General features: G+C 44.6%; 2 protein-coding genes across 3 annotated transcripts in view; one reads left to right on the top strand and one right to left on the bottom strand.

The window, feature by feature from the left end:
* Positions 1–9,787: 9,787 nt before the first annotated feature.
* On the bottom strand, positions 9,788–14,196 carry Cd3d (CD3 delta subunit of T-cell receptor complex). Its single transcript, XM_076924957.1, has 5 exons — positions 14,061–14,196; positions 11,127–11,345; positions 10,566–10,697; positions 10,117–10,160; positions 9,788–9,937 (listed from the first exon to the last, which is right to left on the bottom strand). Exons 1-5 carry the CDS (start codon positions 14,113–14,115, stop codon positions 9,866–9,868), a joined length of 522 nt encoding a protein of 173 aa, XP_076781072.1. The 5' UTR covers positions 14,116–14,196; the 3' UTR covers positions 9,788–9,865.
* Positions 14,197–15,368: 1,172 nt separating this feature from the next.
* Positions 15,369–19,792, top strand: part of Cd3g (CD3 gamma subunit of T-cell receptor complex) — an 11,356-nt gene continuing 6,932 nt past the window's right edge. For both annotated transcript variants that reach the window (XM_076924955.1, XM_076924956.1), the window contains exon 1: positions 15,369–15,534. In XM_076924955.1, the coding sequence (XP_076781070.1) occupies positions 15,480–15,534 (55 nt within the window). In that variant the 5' untranslated portion in view covers positions 15,369–15,479. The remainder of the gene's footprint in view (positions 15,535–19,792) is intronic.

The raw sequence follows: 19,792 nt of genomic DNA, 5'->3' as shown, positions 1-19,792 counted from the left end.
AATGGAGGAGTTGGAGATGGAGCTGAGATCTAGAGTCTGTTTTCTATATGGGGTAGAGGCAGGATAATACAGGATGAAGGCAGATGCTGTGTCAAGAAAAGTGGGTGTCATGAAAAAACATAGCTCTTACTCCAAATAGAATAGCAGATAGTTTATTCTGGAACCAGCAAGATGGCTCAGCAGGTGACAGTGCTTGCCACCAAGCCTGAAGACCTGAGTTTGATTCCCAGAACCTACATGGTAAAAGAAAACCACCTTACATAAATTGTTCTCTGACAGCTAATCCCTCCAGGCGAGACGACAACTACCACAATTTTTGAGCCAAATTTGAAGCAAACTTCATATTGGCCATGTGGTATGGATACCAGCCAGGTTCATGCACACTGTCCCCAGAGTACAGCCCTTTATAAGTCACGGGCTTTTAAAGGCAAAACTCATAGGGCTACCTACTTCCTACCTTCATCTGGTCAGGGGCAAGTATGCACCCTGGCACACTTTCTGCCTGTGAACCTGCTGACAATGGGTATCAAGGACATCCTGTGCAGTTGGGGCAACCAAGCTTGTTTTCAGAAGCAAAAACAGGACAGTTTATTATCTGTCCTTGGGCAAGTGAGGCTTACAGGTTAGAGACATTTTGTTTAGTAGTTAGATCTCTTAAGCACAGTAATCTAAACGTAAATACATTAGCCATCACATTTCCACCTTGATTGTGTATCCTGAGTCAAATCCTTGCCTCTGTAGTGGGTACCAGCTCCTATTAAGATCTAATAACCATCAGCTTAATGGCACCCAGATGGCGATTTACATATCGAGTTAAGGCATTCATGATGTAAGGTTATTAGTAATTAATTAGCAGAAACAGAAGACCAAAGGCTTTTTGTAGAGGGTAAAGGGTAGTGTACTCTCTCCTCTAACTACTTCCTAATGAAATTAGGACATCACTGCCAGGGCCCAGAAAAGCTAGAATGCTAGTCAAAGGCCAGGAGAGGATTCAGCCAATGGGGAATTCAGCAGAAGCATCTGGTTAGCTGACCCAGCTGAAGAGACACAGAGCAACCACGTCTGCTGGACTGCCCCACATCAGCTTTCAGCAGGTCCAGGGTTTGCAGTTGTTTGGAACAGGTGGTAGTCCACAGCTGATTCCTGGATGGTGTTTGTCAGTCAAGTGGAAATTCTGCTGGGACAAATATAGACTAGGGACAGAAGTTCATCAGTGTTTGTAATTTGTACTAAAATCCATGCTGTCGAAAGGGCAGCTGGCAGGTGTCTGCAAAACAGCTGGAGTAGGCTCCTGCCTTTGAGTCATAGAGAAAGCTTCCAGTTTAAAAGCTTGAACATTCTTTTCTCAATCCTGCTATGTAGATTGGGCAGAGATGCTTTCAGCCTGATGAAACATGCCTTTATGTCTACACTTAGAAGACAGCCAGTGGAATTTAAAATCTCAAGCTTGTGACTGTTAATGGCAGTCAATGCTTTACCAGCTTGTCAGAATTCCACTGATCAAAGTTAAAACTCTGAACTTTTGAAACCTTAGTACAATGACACCATAGCAAAAAGGAAAGGCATCTGAAACATTTCTTGTTTTTCCGTAATACCTTAAATCACTTCCTCGGACCTGCAGAAGTTATTTAAGCTTGAAACCTTTTGTTTCTACCTAATCATTTCTCATGACACACGAGTAGTTGATTACTGAAACGGGTCCTTGAAAAACAAAACATTTTAAATAAAGGAACAGTAAAAGGTTCCGTCCGAAACCTGTTTATCCTTTAACATGAAACCTTGTAGCAAGGCAAACCTGACGGCCTTTCTCAGCAGAAGGGCCTAGGAGCTCTAGAAAGTGCAAGACTGATTTTTACAGATGAAATGAGCTAACAAGATAGCTTCAGCCTTGGGGGAGAAGCTGGGTACCTCCTGCCACCACAGTGAAAGAGCCAGTCAGTCCTCAACACCACCAGAGATCAGAGAAGAATAAATTAGAACAAGAAGTAGTAACCAAATGGTCTCCTGTCAGTTAAAATGATAAACACTTGCCAGCTACCTTGAACAATTACCCTAGTAGGCTCCCATGGACTCAATAGCTTCATCGGGCATCAGGGGTTATAGGTCTTCAGCTAGTACATAAGACAGCATTACATTTTCAGCTGCTGTACAAGACAGCATAGAACTTCAACCACAAAACCCAAGAGGACTGAGATTTTTTCCTGTGGATAAGGATTTGAGGATAATTGGCCTACCTTGACCCAGGCAAAGTAGGGCAGTCAACCTAACAGTGTCCACACTGTGCAGGGCTTTAGCATCAGGCAAAGCATGGGGTAGTTTTTCTAAGTGGTTAGCAACGTCACAACTCAAGTCTGTGCCCCATTCGTTTTCTTTGGAGCTCTTAGGGTTGCTTTTAGAAAGTGGCATTTCTGTCTAACACAGGAAGGATTTTCTATTAAATATTTAAATGCCACATTCAGCAGATCTCTAAAGAGTTTGAAGACCATTATCTATTAAATATACATGATTTTAAACAAACTTTACTTGTTTTTAGTTTGCCTTAGGCTTAACCTAGAAAATATATACAAGAAGCTGAATAAAGGTTATTCCTATAATAATTTACGTTAGTCCTTAGTATAGCTACAAGTATAGTTCTGAACATATTAAAGAATTTAATCATTTATAAGGTGAGTATTAACATGTATGTCTTAATAATCTTTAACCGTTTACGATATGTTAGTAGCTTTTGTAAGATTAGGATTTTAAGGCTTTATCCCCACTAGGTTTAGCCTTAAAACAATAATAGTTTCTGCATTGAGCTTCTTTTGGCATCAAAATAAAACTTTAAATCATAAAAACAGTCCATAGGGAGACTGGCAACTTTACTCTCCTGGTCCTTTCATTGCACACCATTACAGACTATCACAGCTTCTTGTAAGACTCGGCTTCTCAAAATATCTAAAGCTTAACAAACTCAGCAAAGACACGGAAGCTAGACGTGCTTCTTAAGTCAGCCTCCGTCAGCCTGGATAGACCTATGGTAAGAAGAGACGTTCTATGGGCTCTTTACCGGACTGTTCTGTCACTGTCTTGCTTTATCGTAGGTAGGAATATCCAAGTTTCTAATGTTTATTGTTTAGTGTTTATAGCTGTGGGTCCATAAGCCCACATCCGAGCTCTTTAGCCTTGTTTTGTTTTGGTTTGGTTTGGTTTTTTGGTTTTTTGGGACAGGGTTTCTCTGTGTAGTCCTGGCTGTCCTGGAACTCACTCTGTAGACCAGGCTGGCCTCGAACTCAGAAATCCGCCTGCCTCTGCCTCCCAAGTGCTGGGATTAAAGGCGTGTGCCGCCACCGCCCGTTATGCCTTTTTTTTTTTTTTTTTAAAGATTATATGTTAATAAAAACACGATAATGTGACATGTTTTATAACAGTGCTCAGCTGCTCTCCGTGGCCTCACCATGCCTTTTAAACCATTACTAACCACCTGGATGACTCTTACATTACAAAGTTTGGCTGCCAGCAGGAGGTACATTATCAATGCTTAGCTTTTGTGCAGTTTAGTGTTTGGGGACATACACAGTGTCCTCACTGGACACTCGGCCATTGGCCGATGTAGATGGTAAAAGAAAATTGCATAGCCCTTAGCTTGGAAGAGCCCAGAATTTGTTTCCCAACCTTTTAAGTTACTCATCTTTTATTATAGGAATATAGAGGGATGAGTGAGCAGATTTTGGAGGAGGATTTGTGTTGGAGAAGGATTTAATTGGAGTTGTGATTTTGTTTGAAGTTATTAAACCAAATTTTATACCCCTCCCCCTTCTCAAAAGAGGCCATTGTCCTCTGTGTGAAAGTCCTTCTCCTTGGTATTTACGTCGTAGAATGCAATACATTGTTGGTCCCTTCAGAGCTGTGTATAGTCACAGCCTAGAACACATGGAGGTACAGCTTTAATACCTTATTAAACAAGCATTGTTTTTAATCCTACCTTTTATAAATAACTTTGTTTTCAGTACAAGAATTATCATACATAAACCCATCCTAACCCGAAATATTCCAGAGACCTCTTGTTCCCTCCTTGGTTGGGTTATACCCTGTGGTCACCTTGGTCAAGATAGTGTTGAAGTTATATGTCTCTCACCCTCTCCAATCCTTACAAATTATGGCTGCCAACTATATGGCAGCCTCCATGCCAATGAGAGACAGCAGTTAAGATGGCAGCAAGACACATGTTGCTTATATCCCAAGATAGCATTGTGCAACATGGTTCCTTTAAGATTACCTATCTATACATTTTTAACTATCAACTCCCTGTATTATTAACTTTAATTAACTTTTTTGGTTACAGATTTTACAAACTTTTAACCATACCCAAAACTCTTACAAGTCTTGAGATAAAGTTTGTATCTTAGAAAAAGTCTTAGGCAGTTAAACGAAACCAGTTGTCTAACTTTGGGGGCGGATCTGCTTTGTTCTCTTTTCCCTGTCACAAAATCATGTGGCTTATCTGACATAGGACAGAGAGGAAATTGAAATAACCATGCTTGGGTCTCGAGAAGGGAAAGCCGTAACTTAACTCTAGAGCCAGCTTTTCAATAAAATAGGACAAAATAAAACAAGTTTAGTATTATTCACACCCAAAGATATTTGAATCCCTACTGCGGTGGTCTGAATATGCTCGGCCCACGGGAAGTGACGGGAAGTGTTACTGTTAGGAGGCGTGGCTTTGTTGGAGTAGGTGTGGCTTTGTTGGAGAAAGTGCCTGACTGTGGCGGGTGGGCTTTAATGTTTAATGCTCAAGCTCCACCCAGGGCAGAAGACAGACCCTCCTCCTGGCTGCCTGCTATGTACAGTCTTCTACTATTTACTACCTTTGGACCAGGATGTAGACCTCTAAGCTCTTCCAGCACCATGTCTGCCTGGACACTGCCCTGCTTCCCACCATGGTGATAATGGACTGAACCTCTGAACCTGTAAGACAGAGCCCCAATTAAATGTTTTCTTTTATAAGAGTTACCCTTGGTCACGGTGTCGCTTCACAGTAATAAAACCCTAACTAAGACACCTGCTAAACTGAATCCAGTGGCCAGAAGGCACAGAGATAAGAAATTCTGAGCACTGTCCATGGAAGCAGCCATGGTAAGCAGCAGCAGTGTCAGAGGCTGGCATCAGGCAGTGATAGGAACAACAAAACCAAAACCTATAAGCACAGAAACAGAAAGCTCACACACTCAACGGAGACAAGTCAGAAACAAGCCATGTGGTGGCCACCATCATTCATACGTTCAGTTGAACCTGGTCCGTTTCCATCTTGGCTCCCGTGCTTGCAACAAAACTTCTGCAAAGACAAGACACAAAACCAGACCAAGCACCTCAGTGAGATGCAACAATCTCACTTTTTGCCCTGGATGGGAGAATATTTGGGACCCATAGAATGCCTCCTCACCCCAGATTGGAATCCCAACAAAACGAGATGTAGCAGAAAATTAGTTTAACTTACAAGGGGAGGCCTCCATAGATGCTTGCTGGGTTTCTCTGTATGGCAGTTCACTCTAATAGTCCAGGAAACTGAAAGCACACCTCAGAGCCTTGGGACATTTCAAAGTGGGTCCCTCCTGAGGTGGCCCTTCAGCCCCAGAGCCCCAGGGTAAGAGTCAGGCTTTAGAATTTGGATGAATAGTCTGGTCTTGCTGGGGCCTCCAGAAACTATTAATTCATCAAGTAAGAATAAGACTACTACCACAAATTTTGAGCCAAATCTGAAGTTTTATTAAATACTGGCCAGGTCAATGAATACTGGTCAGGTCCATATCCAGTATTCCCAGACTATGACCCCAAATTATATTAATCAGGGGCTTATAAAAGTGAATTCCACAAGGCTACATGCTTCCTACCTTTGTCCAATCAGGAGCAAGCATACATTCTGACATACTTCCTACCTATAGATCTCTCACCTACACGTGATTAAGCATCTCCTGTACAGCTGGTGCAACCAAGTTTGTTTACATGGCTTATTATCTTTTTTTTTTTTTTTTTTTTTGGTTTTTCGAGACAGGGTTTCTCTGTGTAGCCCTGGCTGTCCTGGAACTCACTCTGTAGACCAGGCTGGCCTCGAACTCAGAAATCCGCCTGCCTCTGCCTCCCAAGCGCTGGGATTAAAGGCGTGCGCCACCACCGCCCGGCATGGCTTATTATCTTATGTGAACAGCAACCCCCAGCATTTCAGGAAGCTGGGCAATTGGGACTTACAGGTTAGCACAGCGATTTAAATTTAAAACATAACATTAGCCCTCACATGACCTCCACATGTGCATCATGAAATGTATGCTCCTGTGACCATGCGCATACACTTTTTAAAAAAATAAAAAGGGGGGACAGGACCTGGAGAGATGGCTCATAGTTAAGAGTACTCACTGCTCTGTCAGAGTATCTGAATCCTATTTCAGCATCCTTGTGAGGCAACTTATAACTACCTGTAACTTGCTCCATAGAATCTGAAACCCTCTTCTGCCTCCTTGGGCACCTACACATATGCAATTTACACACATAAAAACACAAATTAAAAAGTAGATCTTTTGACAGGTAGTGGTGGTACACACCTTTCATCCCAGCATCCAGGAAGCAGCAGCAGGTGGACCTCTGAGTTCTGGCTAGCCTGGTCTACAGAATGAGTTCCAGACTAGCCAGGGCTACACAAAGAAACCCTGTCTCAAAAACCAAATAAAATAAATCTTTTAAATGAAAAAAAATAGAGAAGTCAATTATCCTGAGTCAAATATGAATGTCACACCCTTGAGCGTTGATCTAGGTTGCCCTGTCCTGCTATGAAAACTGTGTGTAGGGAGGTGTGCTTACGCATGGCATGAAGTCCAGAGCAGGACATCAAGCAACCCAGGCTGATGGCTTTCTTAGCTCTAGGGTTGGCGGAAGCTTCTGGACCACTGATGGCCAAGATAACGGTGGCTTTAGTTCCGAAGCATCCCAAGTCTCTGAAACCACGGAGCTCTAATCAGCCTTCAGAATCTTCAACACAGATGCAGCTTCTTCGAGGAGTGTCAGTTCACAAAGACAGCAGGCTGTAGATCCCGTGGGATTCAGAGAACGGGAAGAATGTTTTAGGAGAGCATGAGAATCTAACAACCTGAAGAGAAGCCCTTCTCATCTTCAGCTGAAGACTAAGCAACACACTTGAAAGGATAGGGGGAAAGCTTTGCATCTACCAGGGCTGGAAATCACTGCTCCAACTTCATAATACAAGGATTGGGAAGAGCTGGAGGTTCCATGGCAGAAGAGACAAGCACTCGCTCAGAAGCCTCTTTGGTAAAGGCATTAATCCCATTTGGAAGAGTTCTGTCCTCAGGATCTAGTCTCTCACAGAGGCTCCACTGCTAATGCCATCAACATCTGAACTGGGAGAGAGCAAAGATGAAATAAAGCCGAGCGTGACAGCACATTCCAGTAATCTCAATACTTGGGAAGGAGGGAAAGGTAGATTGTCGAGAGTTCAAGGCCAGCTTAGACCTTGTAGCAAGTTCCAAACCAGCCAGGGCTATATAATGAGAGCTTGTCTCAAATAAACAAATAAATAAATAAATAAATGGCTAAAATTACACAAGTCCATGACAGTATGACAACTTTAAGGTCAATAAATTTCATAGCCTAAATTAAACTAATACAATCCTTGAATAAGAAGATAAAGAAAATATTTCAGGGCTTCTTACATTTTTTTTTTCTACTCAAGACAGATGCCTTTTTCCTTAGGAAAATTTTACACAACCCTACATAAATAGGTATATAAAATAGGTATACAAATCAACTACTTACCGACAAGAAATCATTACATTTCTAATTTAAAACAATTTTAGGGGCTAGCAGGATGGCTCAGCTTGTAAAGAAGTATACTGCCAGTTCTGAAGATAGATTCCCCCAGAACCCACATGGTGGAAGGAAAAAATCAACTCCTGTAAGCTGCCCTCTGACCCCTACATGTTTGTGAGGCACATGTAAATATTTTTTTAATTACAAAAATTAAAACAATTCTTTGGTGTGGGGGGTGTGTGTCTGTGTATGTGTGTGTGTGTGTGTGTGTGTGTGTGTGTGTCTGTGTGTGTCTGTATGTGTGTGTGTGTTACCATTTATTATAGGTAAAAAATGAGGGGCTGGAGAGCTGGGTCAGTGACTAAGAGCACTTACTGCTCTTACAGAAGAACTGGGTTTGGTTCCCAGGACCCTCTTCTAGAAATTCACGATCACTCCAACTCTGGGGGATCTCACATCCTCTTCTGGCCTCTGATGGCATTGCATTCACATGCACACACACAAACATATAATTCAAAATAAAGATAAGTCTTATTTTTAACATGGAAGATGAATATGCTTGGGTTTTTTTTCTGAATAAAGAAATAAATCTGGGCTGAATATTTTATATCAAAGGGTATATAGCATCATCAGTGTTTTTTAGAGTTGATCAATATTTCTGGTTTCTAGGGCTGGGAATGTATCTCAGTTGGTAGCATGCTTGCCTAGTGTGCATGAGGTCCTGTGTTTGATCCACACTGTTGCAAAAACCAGGAGTGGCAATATGTGTTTGTAATTCTAACACTATAAAGTAACAGCTGCAAGTCATCCTTAGCTACATAATATGTTTGAGGCTACCCTAGGCTACACGAAACTCAATCCTAGATTTTTTTTTTTAATTTTATTATTGTCAATGCTGAGAACACTAATCTATATAAATATGTACTACAAAATAGCAATGTATGCTTAGGGTTGTTTCTAAATTTGTTGGAATTTCTGTGCTGATCTCAAGCAAAAATTCATTTAACGTTTAAGTTTGAAACTCAACCAGCAATTCAAACAATTTGAAAAGCAAGCATTCTAACATAGTACCAGGGTGTACTAATTTGATAGTTACATGCTGAGGGAGGGTGGGAAAATATTAGTCTTTGTTTCCATAGGAAACCACTGTGTTTCTACAACAACAGGAAGCCCCATGTGTACAACAAGAAAAGCACAGCTCATAACACAGCACACAAGAGTCTCAAGCCTGAGCCAAGGAGGTTCAGGCAATGGTTGTTGGTGCCGGGTGGTCTGGCAGTGGACAAGCGCCTAGAGCAAACACTGTGTGTTCAGGATCAAAGCTGAATGAAGTCTCACAGTGCACGACAGGCAACACGGCCAGAAACACCTGGAATTCATTATGTTCTTTATTTTGAATTGATTTGGGGGATGAGGGCAGACCCGATGGCTCAGTGGGTAAGAGTGTTTCCCACACAAGCCTGATGACCTCAGTGCAATCCCCAGAACCCACGTGGTGAGAAGAAAAGTCTTGACAGCACTATCTCTGTCTCTGTCTCTGTCTCTGTCTTTCTCTCTCTCTCTCTCTCTCTCTCTCTCTCTCTCTCTCTCACACACACACACACACACACACACACACACACACACACACTTCCTCTGAGTCCCAATACTGCTCTGCCACCCCCATTCATGATGTCATGGAAACTTCGTTGTGGCTCAGCTTCTAAACACTGCAGCCTGCTCTGGGCTGTGGTAAGGCAGCAAAACTCCCCGGATATGATAGGGACTGGAACCAACAGGCAATGAAGGAGAGTGGCTGGGCTGACGCTCCCCACAGGAAACCCACAGGGTTAGAAATGCCAAGGGGCCAGGATGGGAAGCTGTCCCTCCTACTGCCTGTCTGGGTCTGAGGAGAGGAATCGCTGAGGGGGGGTGGGGGTGTTGCACAGGTGGGCAGAGCTCAGCCAAGCTAGGACAACTCTCAGCCCATGCTTTGGAAAACACAGGCGCCTGCTGACTGAAGGAACACATCTTTATTGGTTGAGCACAGGGGGAAGGCACCGTGGATATGGCACTCTAAGACACCTCCATCTCAAGATCTTTTGTTCCTGGGCCAGTTCCCTCCAAGACGGCTGTACTGGGCATCGTCGCGATCTCGAAGAGGCTGAGATGAAAGGCAGGACACTGAGTCATACTGAGAACTCTTCTTCAGACATCCAGGGATAAGCCGACTCCTCCTTCTTCCCCACCCTCAAGACTCCCCACACATCTCTCTACCCCTACTGCCAGATTTCCTCGTCCTCACTCCCTTTCCCTGTTCTTGTCACCTCCCTCAGGGTTTACCTGATACAGCTGTTCATTCTTCAGCAGGGCTTGAATGTCAGCAGCTAGAAGCAAGGACAGAGAGTCATTGGGAGCTAGGGAAGGTGGGACTTTGAGACCTATGAACGCTGCAGGGGCTCTGAGTAGGCACCCGAAGTCAGTCACACCTTCTCTCACCCTTGGAAGTCTGCATGAGCCTCACAGGCTTTCAGCGCCCTGCAGTATGAGTCCCTAAGACATTGTCAGAGAAACTTTCAGAGGATGCCAACCCTACCACCATCTCCCATCTTTCAGCCAGTTCATGAGCTCACAGAGAGAGAGAGAGAGAGAGAGAGAGAGAGAGAGAGAGGAGTGAGGGAGGGAGGGAGGGAAAGAGAGAGAGAGGAGGGAGGGAGGGAGGGAGGGAGGGAGGGAGGGAGGGAGAGAGAGAGAAAGAGAGAGAGAGAGAGAGAGCCCTTCCACTAACTAACCCCCAGAAAGCCTTCCGGTCTCATGTCCTGCAAAGCAGTAGACTCCCAAAGCCAGGAGCAGAGTGGCAATGAGGTCAGTGATGACGACACCAGCCATGGTGACTGAGTCCAGCTCCACACAGTTCTGGCACACTGTTGGGGAGAGGAGGAAGAGAGTGGTCAAGGTCATAGAACCATCTCTGGTTCTAGAAAGACCCTAGGCTCCCCGCCCCCTCGTTCCGAGATGCAAACGTCAGTGAGACAGACCGTAAAGATCCTGCTCACGGTGACTTCCATCTCTGCCCTTATCCCAAGGAATTGCTGAAGAGAGACATGACACACTTCAGCTTTGTGGGGCTTTAACTGAAGAGTGGACTAAGCCCCTCCCTGGGCCAGGAGTAACGAGCCAGGCCCTGCTGTTTCGCCTTACTTTGTTAAACTCTCCCCAATTTTGAAGCACTCCCCAACATGTCTGGTTCATACAACCATGTACATTGGTTCGCCACAGTCTGCTTTTAGCCAGAATGCTCCCACATGCACAGAGCCCGTGATTTCATCCCAGTGGGGCCCAGGAGCACATACTTCGGTAATACACTTGAATAGTAGACACCTCCTTCGTCACCTCATCTGCCCCATCGCACAGATACATCCCTCGTGGGTCCAGGATGCCTTTGCCCAAGTTGAGTGTTTTGTTCTTTGCAAACCATCCTTCCACGGTTCCATCTAGAAGCGTGATGTTGGTTTTGCAATTCACAAATACTTTGTCCTCATATTCTGTCACTTCTATCCTGAAGGGTCTCCCTGAGATGGAAGACACCAGAGTCAGTGGCAACTCTCTGGAACTTAGGTAGCTCATTGTTCTCTAAGGGGTTGTTTTAATTGCCTTACTTGATGCAGGAGGAGCCCAGACCACTGTGGACGGCATGATTCCCTGGCAGTCTGGACTGTATAGAAAGCTAGCAGTATACATAACATACGCATGTGCCAGCAAGGGGGCCAGAAAGAACATCCTTCGATGGTTGCTACTTTGCACTCCTGATTGAGTTTCTGATCTGACTTCCCTGAACGACAGACTGACCTGAAATTGTAACCAAATAAATCCTTTCCTTCCATAAGTTGCTTCTGATCAAAGTATTTTATTACAACAACAGAATCCAAACTAGGACACAGATCCTGGGGGATTTGGGGGCAAAAACAAAAACTGTGAAGCTGTGTTGATCCAAGAACCTTCCAGAAAGTAAGTTTAGACCACCGGTGAGACCACTGGGGCCCCCAAGAGACCTGAGAAGCAGAGGATATTCTTAGCCTGGAGATTGTGCCTCTTATACTGGAGGCTTCTAATTCCTCTTCCTGGCCAATAACTCTCTCACTGGAACCTTTCATCCTCTTCTCCATTGTCTTTGTCCCAGTATCTGCCAGGGTGCTGAGATGCTCACTATGAAAAAGTTTTCCAGGCCAGTGAGCCCTGTGGCAGAGAGGGGCTGTAATGAATTACCAGCCCAGTGATCCAGATTTCCCAGGGTAAATCCCTTGTAAGAAGATTCACTGGGAACATAACTCAATGGTAGAGACATATGAAATGCCCTAGATGTAATCTCCAGCACTGCACATATTTATATATACATACACATATGCATACACATATACATACATATACACACATATTGACACAGTGACTTGCATCTGGAAATCTCATCACTTGGAAGGCTGAAACAGGAGAAGACTTGAGATAGCAAGGCCAACCTAGGCTACGTAATGAGTTCCAAGACAGCCTGGGCTACAGCATGAGATTACCATCCCCCCCCCCTCAAAAAAAAAGTAGTTTGGTAGTTCTGTCAGAGGCAGCTGGGACACAGATACGGTCACCAGCCTGAAGAGTTTCTTTAATCCTTGAGGAAACTTAACTCAAGTAAAACCCAGATCTTCTCCTTGAACAGAAAACTTTAAGATGAACCGGGTTTATCTTAATGCAATTTATTTATATTATATTAATATAAGGATATTTTAATATGGATTTTAAGCATGAGTGTTAAGAGAGGCACTCCAGAATGGCTTCCCAGAGAGAGATGCACCATCTTTACAGTAGCTGTATACACCGTTTTGGTCGGTTTTGAAGTTCTTATCCCCAGAGCTGGTATGATACCTACATGAGTTCACAGAATGGTTGGTATGGGCACCAAACAGAATTACAATTGATCAAATGAATGTTTAGAGTTGGGGATGCCAGAGTCAGGAGACCTTCACGGTAAACAAAAAAAGTAGTCTTATTTGTGAGGGTCTTAGAAAATGTTCTAGAGAAGACTGAGGCCCTGCCCAAGGTCATATACACTCAGGCATTAGGCCTGGCTTGTTGCTATTTTAACATAAAATAGCCATATAGGAAGAGAGTGGTATGTGGGCAACTTACACAGCAAACGTTAATTGTGCTGAAATTCTCTAACAGCTAGTGAGAGGCTTCAACTAGTTTCTGGGGTGAGCAGTTCCTGTCCCTCCTGTGCCCCTATAATTTTTACTGTCTTTGCCACACTTGCTTAAGGAGAAAGGGCCACCGATCTATATCAAATCTGCTCCTGGGGCTCCATATATATCAAGTCTTATGGGAGAGGTGGGGGGGGGGTGTGAGCTAGAAATAACCACAGTAAGCCTTTCCAGCCAGCCTGGGAACATCCTCACAGCCCAGCGGGCACTGTCATGCCTCATGTCGACCGCCAGCCCCACCTGGAGTCTATGTGCCACGGAGCTTCAGCTTCGTTACTTAGTCACCAATTTGAGCACAAGAGCATCCTCCAGAAAAACGCCAAAATGGCTGTTCCTGCCTCTGAAGCAGGAACACATAGGAGTCTGCTAGAAAGGGCAGGTGCATATAATTCTTCTCCTCTTAAAGTCCTGTTTCTTTGGAGTTACTTCCTGTAGAAATCTCCAGTGGCCAAGACAGCTCTTAGAGTAACCATCTGACCCAGTTCTACTGGGACCGCTGAGCTCTGAGATGTGAGCTTTGCAGGGTTATTTTGGAGTTTGTTTGGTTTGGGGTTTTTGCACTCCTAGAGGCCTACCCCTGTGCTATCTACCCAGCCCACTTTCCTGTTTTAAAAGCAAACAAACTGAGAAAGAGTTGGCACTTCCCAACTTTACTATAGCACACTCTCCCCGTGTCCTTCCCATTCAGCTAAAGCTAACTTTTCTGGTAAAGATTGCTCCTACATTCTGAGCTGTGGCTCCAGGTGGTCACATGACCAAGAATCCTACTCCAAGTTGCTATTGGCCTTAGATGTCGCAATGGGTTTAATTAATTTCTTTCTTTACTAGTCTTGGACCTAGGGACACACAATACATAACCATTTCCTACAGATGTGAGCCTTGACTGGAGTAGGTCAAAGCCAAGTGCCTGTTTTCTATGGAGTCATCCTTCTATCTTCCCCAGCCTGGTAAACTGAGATGCACTTTCCAGTGGACTTCTCCCAGTGATAATGCCCTTCTCGGGTCCATCCTCTAGACAGTTGAAGATGCCCCGCTTACCTTGGGGGAGAACAGTAGCCAGTATTAGACTAACCAGAATCCCGTTGTGATTCATCTTCGAGAGGAACTCATCCAACAAATAGCGGCAAGCCACAGGACGATCAGCCAGGGTGAGCACTACCCTCCGCCAACAGACTCATGGGTATTCAGAAAAAGGAAGAGTGGGGGAGGAACTAGAAGAAAGCTGCCTCTCTAACCTTCTGCCTTTGATGATGTTAGGCTGTCAAGATAAGAGTGGGCTAGGGCTGGGGTCAGACACAAACAGGTGCAAATTGCTTTTTCTGGAGCAGAGAGTTTGGGATGAGACAAAGCAGAGAATATGAAGGAAGTTCATTCTGAACTCTATGAGGTGTAAGGGAATTTAGAGCAGCCTTTCCTGGGTCACTGATAACAAACAAAGAAAATGTTGGGCTTCCTATTTTGAATCCTAGGTCCAGCACATAGTACCCATAGTACCGTGCGTGGAGTGTCTCAGAGCTTGTCTTCCTCAGCATCCGTCTAAGGATTTGGGGAGAAGTGTTTGCATGGTGCCTGCCACAACAAGCCTTCTCAGTAGGAAAGCCTTCTTAACGATACAATCCACTCATTTGTAGAATCGAGCCTCCCGGGGAGACAGTAGACTTTTTCTACCATGGGCTGGGGGAGCTGACTTTCCACACTGCTATAGTCAGAAAGTCATCTGTCTGGGGACAAAATTATCCTTTGTGACTGATGTCACATAGGAATGCTGTGAATTTCTGTTATGTGTTGACTGGCTGAAGAAGACAATAGCCTGAGACCCTGGAACCATGTACCAAGCCCAGGACCATGTACCAAGAAACAAGTTAGTTATCCTATTGGGATGTTCTCTTCCAGGTGGGTACCACTTTGATGTTCTCAAAATAACAGTGACAAAAATCTCTAAATGAACGTCTCCTCTAAGCTGCTTTTCTATTCAGAACTCAAGCTCCACACACACACATATAAGTCCTGCCTGAATCCATGAGTTCTGGGATCAAGTGACGAACAAGTCCAGACCTAGCAAGAATGACAAGCAGGGACATTCATCACTGTCATGAAGAAAAGGGCTCAGAGGAGTCTTCAGTCCATTGTGGATAAAGGTTCTAGGGGTGAAAGGGTTTCCAGTTGGAAATCTAGAGCCCTTGCTCTCACTCCCTGCCACCTGCTATCCTGCAAACCTTAACAACAAATGAGAAAACAAAAGATACACCAGGGCATCAGCACCCCTGCTAGGGCCCCTGCTACCCACACTCTACAGAAGAGGGTGGGGACACCTGGTATTGCCTCTACTCAGAGTCCCGGCTCAGCTCAACGGATGCTGGGTGGAGCCAGGCTAGCTGCTGCACAGGCTAGCTGGGTGGTTGGGTGACTGGGTGGCTAAGGGACTCTCAACACTTCTGGAGAAGCAAAGAGACTGACATGGAGCATGGAAAGGGTCTGGTTGGCCTCTTCCTGGTGATCTCTCTTCTTCAAGGTAAGAGGTTACTCAAGTGTCTGACCGCATTGGGAAGGTTCATGAGAAGAAGCCATGAGCAGGGAGGCAGGGTTATTGGAATCCTTACTAACCTTGAGCCATCTTCACCTGTCATCTTAGGATTCAAAGAAGGAGAGACAAAAGTGAAGCCTCTACCTGTTTTGTGCTGGAAAGAAGCACAGGGGCCAGTGGGCTAAACTGGTGGGTGAGAGGATTTCGCTGCCGCCATCTTAGGCTTGAAAGTAGCTGAGAAGAGCCAGTGCAGCTGGAGTAACAGCTCAGGCAGTAAGGCGTTTGCTATGCAAGAGTTCAGTCCTTAAAACCTACTGCAAATGAGGGTGTGTGGTGCATTCTTACCATCTCTGTGGCAGGAAGGCAGAGGCTAGTGATGGATTGCTGGGCTTTTTTGTAGACCAGCCAGCCTTGAGAAATCATCACATTCAGGTCATTTAGATACACACAACACACACACACACACACAGAGGAACAGGTTAGGAATGACACTGGCATTTGACCTCTGGCCTTCACACACACTTACCCCAGATAAGGAAATTAGAAGAAAATCGTGTATACAGTGGACCTACAGAACATTTGTCTCCAAAGCTATTTAGTTGTTCAACAAGCCTGGTGAGATCCAGATATCTGAGACTCCAGTGTAAAAAAGATGAACAAAGGCCTTCTGTTCTCAAGAGTTCGGAGTCCCGAGAGGTCAGTTTCCATGCTGACACACTGAGTGAGTACAAGGTGCAGCATAGGAATGCCTGTTTGAAATATCCAACAGGAAGGAGGTAGGTGAATTAGGCCCACACTGGGTACCCTGGGAGAAGCCAAAGTCATGAAAAGTATTTTATGTATTAGTTTGTCTGTTTCGTGTTTAAGTATGAGGGTGTGTGTGCATGCCATGGTGCGTATGTGGAGGACAGAGGACAACCGGAAGGAACTGGTTTTCACCTTCCATTATGTGGGGGCCTATGATCAAACTCAGCTCACCAGGCTTGACAGCAAGGACATTTACATACAGAGTCATCACAGTTTTCTTCCCTCCTCTCCTTTCTAACAGGCTCTTACTATGTAGCCCAGGTTAGCCCCCACTCATGGGCAATTTATTTGCCTGAGCCTCCCCCCAAGACTGGTGTTATAGGCATAAACCACCACACCTAACTAAAGGTCAATTCTTGAAACTACAAAACTATTTTGTGATGTGTTGGGAACAAGGAGCTGAGAGGAATCGAGAGGTGAAATGTTTGCTGGGTATACTAGCATCTGAACTCAGTACTCTGGAGATAGAGGCAGGAAGGTCAGGAGTTCTAGGGCAACCTGGGCTGTATACCAAATTCTAGCAGCCTAGATTATATGAAACCCTGCCTCAAAACAACAACAAAACATGGTATAAAATGTTGAACATAATCCACTAAAATAAGAATATATTTAAATTTTAAATGTGTGGAATAAGGTAAAATGAAGCTCACAGGTGATCAGAACAGTTTCAGTAGCACGGTGTGAGTGGATGCCAGACACGGGGGGGGGAAATCAAACATGACGGGAGGAACCTGAGCGAGAGGCAGAAGAGATGGGGTAGAGAGAAATAGAGTATATGAATTTTAAAAATGGGTGAGCACGTTCTTTAGCTAAAGGAGATGGCGAATCGTAGAACAAAGGTCTGGAGTAGATGCTGGAAAGAGAGCTGTGGGTGGAGTCAAGGACGCACGTCAGCCAGATCATCAAGGGTGCACAGAGCCAGAGAGAGCAGAACAGGAAATGGAAGAATGGGGCCACAACAACACCGCTGCTCTCAAAACAAGGAGGGGAGAAGCAGGATCCTCGGAAACTACTTGAGTGACAGTCGGGTGAGAGACTTGAAGAAGATGGCTAGAGTGCGGAAGTCTCTGAGAGAAAAAAAAAAAGGCTAGAAAGTACAGGTTGGAGCACGATGCTGAAAGCCAGAGAGAGGCTTCTGGAAACAGTCCATGGTCTGAGCAACAGAAAAGCTAAGCCCGCAGTCCCACTCCTCGGCAGTAAGTTGTGAGCACGTGAACACGACTGCCCTCTGAGCTCAGTCCTCACGCCAGGCAATGGATAGTTGGCTACCTGGGCTCTTGAGTCTCAGGAGACCACGCTCAAATATCCAAACACCAACAAGATTGCCAATGCCACTTCTTTTCCTATTGACTCGAAGTAGAACAGAGTATCTCCTTGTTCTTTTACACGACAGCCAGGTGACTAGAGATAAATGCTAGTAAAAGTAATGTGTTTGGGGGACAGAAAGATGGCTCGGCATTTAAGAGCACTTTTGCAGAAGACCCACGCTCAAGTCCTAGCACCCACAAGGTGACTCACAATTGTCTATAGCTCCATTTCCAGGAGATTGGAATGCTCTCTTCTGGCTTTTACAAGTACTGGGAATGCACACAGTACACACACACACACACACACACACACACACATACACACACATATGCAAGCTCTCATATACATAAAATAATTTTTTTTGGTCTTGGTTTTTCGAGACAGGGTTTCTTTGTATGGCCCTGGCTATCCTGGAACTAGCTCTTAGACCAGGCTGGCTTCAAACTCACAGAGATCCTCCCAAGTGCTGGAATTAAAGACATACATTATCTCTGCCAGGCTCACGCAAAATAAATCTTTAAAATAATAATGTATTTAACTGTTAGGTGTGTCCATTTACCTGTTCACTTCCCTAACCCTTCGTCTGGCAAATTAAGCTCTTCCCGTGTTCTAGGCACCATGCTGGTGTCATCCGTGATCAGCATCAGCCTGCAGAAGGTTTAAGCTAATGCTTCCAACTATCACACTTGGACTAATGACTAGCCCCCCGTACTAACCTCTAGCCACACCACCTCCCTATTCTCATCCAAATCTGTGTCTTTAATTAGATCTTTTTTTTTTTTCCTACTTAAACTGCCTTTCCCTATCTGGTAAGCTTTTATTTGTTCTTCAAGGACAGCCAAATGTCATTTTCTCTACTAATCCTTTTTCTTTGGCAGAGTCAATTATTTCTCTTCTTCTTCTCTTCCTCCTCCTCCTCCTCCTCCTCCTCCTCCTCCTCCTCCTCCTCCTCCTCCTCCTCCTCCTCCTTCTTCTTCTTCTTCTTCTTCTTCTTCTTCTTCTTCTTTCTCTCTCTCTCCCTCTCTCTCTCTCCCTCCCTCCCTCCCTCCCTCCTCCTCTCTCTTATTTCTTGTATCCTGGCTGTTCTGGAACTCAATATGTAGACCAAGCTGCCATGAACTTTCAGAGGTCTTCATACCTTTCCTCCCAAGTGTTGGGGCCAAAAGTGTGTGCCAGCATGCTCAACCTCTCTATCATGTTTGTACGGGTTTTATTAAATTCATAAAGCAGCCATCTCAGGACCTCCCCCATGGACAGTCTACCTTCTGAAGATCCAGCCTTAGTTACGTCTCACTACCTTTAGTAAGGCCCATACAACTACCACCACAGCAAAAGGCACGTCTCTGCATTCCAAGTGGGGAGGGGCAGCCATATTAGAAGTGCTTCTGTAATGTTTCTACCCTCAGATGGCCCAACCTCAGTTGCATACCTTGCAAGAGCCATAAAACTGTTCCTCCTGAACCCTTTGAGTCTCTTATGCCCATGTTGGAAACACCAATTTGTTATGCTAACTTTTCCTGGAGAGGTGAGAACATCTATTTGCTTCAGGTAGGCCATTGATACAGATCAAAATAATAATTCCACCGAAGTCCAGCTTAGTGACTCAATAAATTTAGTTGACTCATTTACAGAGAGAGTAAGGGTTTAGTTGCAGAAATATGAGTAGCCTCAAGACAGCTGTATCACTGCAAAGTCCCACCCTATTACAGATGACAAACTTATAAAAGCTGCGTCGTCTTCTATTATTTAATGGAGTCTTCTATTATCTTTCATATGCATTTGTGTGAACACCAGGGTTAATAGCAGCTTCAAAAATCCTAATTCTCCAGATAAGTGGTTCTCAACCTATGGGTTGTAAACCCTTTGGAGGTCAAACAACCCTTTCACAGGGGTCACATATCAGATATCCTGAATTTTATGGTTGAGGGTCACCCCAACATAAAGAACTATATTAAAGGATCAGAGCATTAGGAAGGTTGAGAACCACTGATCTCGATAACTTGACCAGCCCCATTCCAAATCATCTCCTTAGCATAAAGTCGGGGTAGCCAAGAGTCTACCATGAGCAGCAAAACTACATTCATCCCTCATGAAATCACATAGGGCTAGAGACTCCTACCCAAAGGGTTAG

Source organism: Arvicanthis niloticus, chromosome 26 (genome assembly GCF_011762505.2).
Source record: "Arvicanthis niloticus isolate mArvNil1 chromosome 26, mArvNil1.pat.X, whole genome shotgun sequence".
Classification (NCBI taxonomy): Eukaryota; Metazoa; Chordata; class Mammalia; order Rodentia; family Muridae; genus Arvicanthis; species Arvicanthis niloticus.
The sequence above is the reverse complement of the archived record's forward strand: the minus strand, read 5'-3'. Positions and strand labels throughout refer to the sequence as shown.